This window comes from Nicotiana tabacum, chromosome 4 (genome assembly GCF_000715075.1).
Source record: "Nicotiana tabacum cultivar K326 chromosome 4, ASM71507v2, whole genome shotgun sequence".
Taxonomy (NCBI): domain Eukaryota; kingdom Viridiplantae; phylum Streptophyta; class Magnoliopsida; order Solanales; family Solanaceae; genus Nicotiana; species Nicotiana tabacum.
In genome coordinates, this window is record NC_134083.1 from 57,176,416 (window position 1) to 57,183,343 (window position 6,928).

The 6,928-nt window shown below is 42.1% G+C and overlaps 1 protein-coding gene across 1 annotated transcript; it reads right to left on the reverse strand.

Moving 5' to 3' along the window:
- Window positions 1-240: 240 nt before the first annotated feature.
- On the reverse strand, window positions 241-1,783 carry LOC107803944 (NDR1/HIN1-like protein 26). The gene has a single exon (XM_016627738.2). The coding sequence runs from the start codon at window positions 1,637-1,639 to the stop codon at window positions 992-994; it is 648 nt and encodes a 215-aa protein (XP_016483224.2). The 5' UTR covers window positions 1,640-1,783; the 3' UTR covers window positions 241-991.
- Between the last annotated feature and the right edge of the window lie 5,145 nt (window positions 1,784-6,928).

A 6,928-nucleotide genomic window follows, 5' to 3' on the forward strand; every position in this document is an offset into this window, starting at 1 on the left:
CTTTCACTTTTATCAATAATTTAAATTGATCATAAACAAATGATATTAGTAACTTGTAAAATAAAGTTAATCTACCTGCTGTGTTAAATATATATTCGTGTAATAATCCTTTTACCAATAGTTAGCTAGGGATTGGGATTATTAAATTCTCTCGTGCTTCTCTACAAGAAGTTGTCTTCACAGCCAATCCTATCTAGCCTAAACTCGTCAGCACTGGGCACCAGAATTTGAATGAGATTCCCTGGCAAAAGGAAGCGATAAATTTCTCTTTCTGCCTCTGGTATCTGGTTTCTTATCACCAACACAGCCAGCATATATATGATATGATTTCGTCTAATAGCTTTCTACTGTAAATATTATTGAAGCGGCAAATATGGGACATATCAATCTAATCTTGGTCATCCACTGGCCTCTCTCACTACAAATTTCATTTATCTTTCCACCATCATCAATCTACTCTACAAAAGAGAAATTACAAGATAAGATAAACAAGCTAAAAAAACCCTTTTATTTCTAACTTCCCACTTATCTTTGCATTACTTTTACTAGACTGATTCACAATATATTAACATCAAAGTAACAATAACTTTCCAATTCTAATCAAGATTTACAACCATACCCAAAAAAAAAAAAGGAAAGAAAGAAAAAGATATTGTGGAAGGGCTTAGCTTGTATACGAGTTCGATCCGTGGAAACAACATTCTTGCAGAAATGCAGGGTAAGATTGTTACAAATAGACCCTTGTGGTCCGGCCCTTTTTCTGACCCCGGACATAACGGGAGTTTAGTGCACCGAATTTAGCGTGTATATTCCACGCTAATTGCGTAAATATATTATCTTCATCAAGCATCCGGTCTTTAATCGAACCCATTTGACCCTACTAATTCAAATTTACTAAGTATATATGGAGGTTTTAGCGCTCCCTACTGAAGAGCACTCCATTTCCTAGGCTCAAACCCGAGTATGTAGTAATAAATTATTGCTTCAAGCTTCAAAGAGTGGTAGAACATTGAGCTCCTTGTCTAAAACTGAGGGGACCAGCTGGTAAGGAAGGTCCAAAAGGCATAATAGCAACACAATCTACATTGAACCTATACCTTCCAGAAACCCAAGTTCCAACTTTCCATCTTAACCTACCACTTGCTTTCAAATTCATTACCAATTTTCCAGCACTTTGGTCACGTTGCACCTCATAACCAAAAGAAGGATCCACTGGCAATCCATTCCCAATCAAAGAGGCAGACAAAAAATTACTATCTTCATGTCCTTGATAAAATGGAGGAAGAGAAGTGTAAAGAGTAATTTGCTGGCCCTTATAAGAAGCATACACTTGCAATTCATCGTAGTATATTCCTACTTTCTTGTTTGGATTCTTGGATACTAGTGTGAGTTGAATGGAGGAGTTGAGAAGTCGGCGTGGACCTGAGAGGTTGAGTTGATAAATATCAGCTTCTCTCAGAGTAAAGTTGGGCTTCGTTGGGTGGAGAGTGAGATACAGAAGAAAGATAAATGATAGAATAGAGAGGAAAATGGTAGAGAAGCCAAAGAATAACTTCTTAATTGGGAGTACTTTTTCTACGCTGAAGTTATACCCTTTCTCGTCACAATGTTTTGGAGATCTTACATCAATTGGAGACATCTGCCGAGCAAAGAAATTAAGAAGAGAGAATAACCAAAGAAAGAATTGGTGTAAAGGGCCTAAGGGGTAAGTTCACAAGGCTAAGGAAAGGAAGTGAGGAGGTTAAATATAAGGAGTGTTGTTTGAAGTAGAAAGAGCAGCAATTATTTTGTGCTTGGCTACTTTTGACTGACTGCTCCGCATGGGGTATTGACTAATTAAGTGAAATGATATTAGTGGAAAGTAGCTGAGAAATCCTACTAACTTCTGGAATGTGCTCTCTTTTCATTTCTGCAAATACGGTGATTTAATTTTTGAGTTTAATTTATGTACGGACTGATAGTATAAAAAATATACTTATACAATTAGATCACTTAAAAGGTAATTCTTGATGATTTTATTTAAGAGCATTGATTGGTAATTTTTAGAAAAATTACAACGATGCTGTAAATTTTTTATTATATTATGCATGCATATAACTTAATTAAATGGAATCGACTCAATCATCAGATTATAAGTTCATAACCCTTGCCCATTTCCATTTTGAACGGAACAGATCTACTAATTCTTTGATTTCATTTAGTAAAAGGGATCTTGAACTAAGAAATAGACCTGTATACGGTCGAAATAGATTTCGGCCTTCCTACGTTCGATCGAGTTCGAGTGTTAAAAAGTCGGAATGAGATTTTTGGGAGTGAGCTCCGAAGTCGCTACTAACGAGCTTCGAGCCCGAAGGTCGATCGAGGAGTCGGCTCGATAACCCTATCGAGCCCGTGGCCGAATCGATCCGCAAGGCACTGCTTCGAGGTCGGAAATACGTGACGCCCATCTCGAAGGTCGGACTCGAGCCAAGACCGAAAGGCCCGACCCAGTAACGAGCTCGAGCCAGTATCGAGCTCACAGACAAGAGCCGTTGCGACCGCACCAAGAGAGAGAATCTTGGCGGAAATCAAGGAAGAGACAAGTCATCATGGGCTTTCCACTATATGTTTTATTTTATTATTTTTTGTAATGATCCTCTTCTATAAAAGGGGGAATCCTTGTAAGCTAAAGGGCAAAGACAAAAAAAATCACTTCTCAAATTGAAAGATATCCTTTTGTGTTTGCTTTACTTTATCTCATTCATTCTTATTGCCCACTATTTGCATTCTCATAGTCAAGAATATACGTATCTCTATTTTTCTACACGATTTATATCGAATTGTATCGCATATCCTTAGAACCATACACAAAATCTAACGTTATCCAATTTTTTCGGTAAACAGTTTGGCGCCCACCGTGGGGCTAAGGGTAACAGTAATCGTTTGATACAAATCTAAAGTACACGCCAGCTTACAACTTCAAATCAGCAATTGCTTTACTTATCGACCACGAAGCCGGCCTTCAAGATGAAACCAACAACTTGGCACCCGGGGCCGTAAGGCCAATTAACGATGGCACCGAGGATCGAGTCGAAGTACCCGAAATTCGAGCCGAAATACCATTGGATATCAATTCACAAATAGCTTTGGAGGCGAATCAGCGTTCCGAACCGGAAAGAAGCATTCAGGGCGGTACTCGATCCGTAACCCGAGACACCCAAAACGCGGGGGAAATCGGGGCCAGCTTACTTATGATCTTCGAGATGCTACAAGCCCAACAAGTAGCGATAGCTCAGTTACAGAGCCAAACTCATGCACAAAGCAGGACGGATTCCAATCCACTTCGAGAAGTCACCCCCAGAACAGAGCTCGCCATAGTGAAATCAAACGAGCAAGAATCGGGGACTACTCCCGGAATTACTAAATTGCTCGAAGAACTCACAAAATGAGTCGAAGCCAACGACAAGAGAGTGAAAACATACAATGCCAGGGTTGATCAAATCTCGGGGGCTCCACCAATGATAAAAGGGCTTGATTCGAAAAAATTCATACAAAAGCCTTTTCCGTCGAGTGCGGGACCGAAACCAATCCCCAAAAAATTCCGTATGCCCGAAATTCCCAAATATAACGGTACGACCGATCCTAACGAACTTGTCACCTCTTACACATGTGCCATCAAAGGTAACGATTTGGAGGACGATGAGATCGAATCCGTGTTGTTGAAAAAGTTCGGGGAGACCCTCTTGAAGGGAGCGATGATCTGGTATCACAATTTACCACCAAATTCCATCGATTCTTTTGCCATGTTAGCAGATTCGTTCGTAAAGGCACATGCTGGTGCCATAAAGGTTGCAACAAGAAAATCAGACCTCTTCAAAGTAAAGCAAAGGGAGAATGAAATGCTGAGGGAATTCGTATCCCGATTTCAAATGGAACGCATGGAATTACGACGGGTCACAGACGATTGGGCCGTACAAGCTTTCACCCAAGGGTTGAACGAGCTAAGTTCGACAGCATCACGTCGGCTGAAATAAAATTTGATCGAGTATCCAGTGATAACTTGGGCAGATATACACAACCGATACCAATCGAAAATTAGGGCCGAGGATGATCAGTTGGGAGCTCCGTATGGACCTGTGCATCAGAGCAGGACACCTACTAAAAACCAAAAGGAGATCGATAGAGAACAAAGGTCGAACAGAGACCGATATTGACTGTACGTCGCAGATCGGGTGAACAATGGTTTAACATGCAATACAATTCGGAACAATCGAAGGATTGATCGAGGGCAAAATTCTCGGGGACTTATGAGCAAGAGCGGCTTCGATAAATATGCCGATCCTATAGAAGCACCTCGATTATCAGAATATAACTTCAGTGTTGGTGCATCCGCTATTGTGTCGGCCATCGGACGCATCAAAGACACTAAATGGCCTCGACCCATGCAAATCGATCCTTCCCAAAGAAATCCCAATCAAACGTGCGAATATCATGGTACCCATGGCCACAGAACGGAAGATTGCAAACAACTAAGAGAGGAAATAGCCCGCTTATTTAACAAAGGGCACCTTCGGGAATTTCTGAGTGATAGGGCGAAGAACCATTTTAAAAACAGGGATTTTAGCAAGCAAAACGAGCAAGAAGAACTGCAACACGTCATTCACATGATCATCGGCGGCATCGATACCCCTCAGGGACCAGTGCTTAAACGCACTAAAACATCGATTGTGAGGGAAAAGCGATCTCGGACTCAAGATTACGCACCCATGGGGACTTTGTCCTTCGATGATAAAGATGTAGAAGGGGTCATCCAACCTCATAATGACGCACTGGTAATATCCGTACTCATGAATAAAACTAAAATTAAGTGTGTGTTAATCAATCCAGGTAGCTCGGCCAACATCATCCGATTGAAGGTAGTAGAGCAGCTCGGCCTACAGGATCAGATCGTACCCGCAACTCTGGTTCTAAACGGGTTCAATATGGCATGTGAAACCACCAAAGGTGAGATAATCCTACCAATAAACATGGCCGGAACCATCCAGGAAACAAAGTTTCACGTGATCGAAGGAGATATGAGATACAACGCCCTTTTCGGAAGGCTATGGATCCACAACATGAGAGTTGTACCTTCGACCCTACACCAGGCCCTCAAATTCCCGACACTGAGAGGTGTCAAAACGGTGTACGGAGAACAACCAGCCGCAAAGGAAATGTTCGCCATCGAGGAAACTAAACCAATGTCCTCACCTTCGCCGATAAAAGGATCAGGCTTGGAAGAAGAAAGGGACACTAAATAGCAATCACAGACATCGGCTTTGACCCAGTCAGATAACCAGATGATCGAAGAGGATGATTATCAAAGGGTCCCTCGATCTTTCGTGATTCCCGATGACTCTGACGCCACCAAATCAACAATCGAGGAACTATAGCAAGTCACATTAATCGAGCACTAGCCCGAGCGAAAGGTATACTTGGGAACGGGGTTGAGCCCCGAACTCAGGAAGAAACTCGTTCAATTTTTTATCGATAACATCGATTGTTTTGCCTGGTCCCATTTAGATATAACAGGGATCCCGCCGGACATAACAACGCATCGCTAAATTTGGACCCCAGATTCAGACCGGTGAAACAAAAGAGAAGACCCCAGTCCGAGGGAAAGCACGCATTCATAAAGGACGAGATAACCAAGCTTCTCAAAGTAGGGTCCATTCGGGAGGTGAAATATCCCGAATAGTTAGCCGACGTAGTTGTAATGCCTAAAAAAGGGAACAAACTTAGAATGTGTGTGGACTATAAGAATTTGAACAAAGCACGCCCCAAAGATTCCTTTTCGTTGCCCAACATCGATCGCATGATCGATGCCACGGCCGGCCACGAGATCCTCACTTTTCTCGATGCCTATTCCGGGTATAATTAAATCCAGATGAACTCGGAGGACCAGGAAAAGACTTCATTTGTCACCAAATATGGAACGTATTATTATAATGTGATGCCCTTCGGGCTAAAGAATGCAGGGGCTACTTATCAACGCCTAGTAAATAAAATATTCAAAGAACAAATAGGAAAATCAATGGAAGTTTATATTGATGACATGCTAGTTAAATCCCTGCGCGCAGAGGACCATTTGACCCATTTGCAGGAAACATTCGAAATTTTGAGGAAATACAACATAAAGCTCAACCTCAAAAATGTGCTTTCGGGGTCGGTTCGGGCAAGTTCCCTGGCTTCATGGTGTCACATCGGGGAATAGAGATTAACCCCGATAAAATCAAGGCCATCGAAGACATCGTCGTTGTGGACAACGTGAAGGCCGTACAAAGGCTAACAGATCGGATTGCAGCCTTAGGCCAGTTTATTTCAAGATCATCTGATCGAAGTCACAAATTTTTCTCTCTACTCAAAAAGAAGAACGATTTTGCTTGGACCCCGGAGTGCCAACAAGCATTAGAGGAACTAAAACGATATCTATCAAGCCCACCACTACTTCACACTCCAAAAATAGACGAAAAACTTTGTTTGTACTTGGCAATATCGGAAGTCGCCGTAAGCGGTGTCCTAGTTCGAGAAGAGCAAGGTATGCAATTCCCCGTTTATTATATGAGTCGAACCTTAGGAGAAGCGGAAACTAGATATCCGCTCCTAGAAATATTGGCACTTGCACTGATAAGCGCCTCTAGAAAGTTAAGGCCATACTTTCAATGTCATCCCATATGCGTATTAACCACTTACCCGCTTCGTAATATTTTGCACAAACCCGAGTTATCAGGCCGACTGGCCAAATGGGCCATCGAACTCAGTGGATACGATATCGAATATCAACCCCGTACGGCCATCAAGTCTCAAATTTTAGTAGACTTCATGGCCTATTCCACGCCAACCCTCGTACCCGAAGTCGAAAAAGAACTCCTGTTGAAATCAGGTACATCATCGGGGGTATGGATCCTTT

What these genes read in the sequence shown, in the direction of transcription:
- LOC107803944 (XM_016627738.2), bottom strand. Translation starts at nt 1,639, where the DNA reads ATGTCTCCAATTGATGTAAGATCTCCAAAACATTGTGACGAGAAAGGG.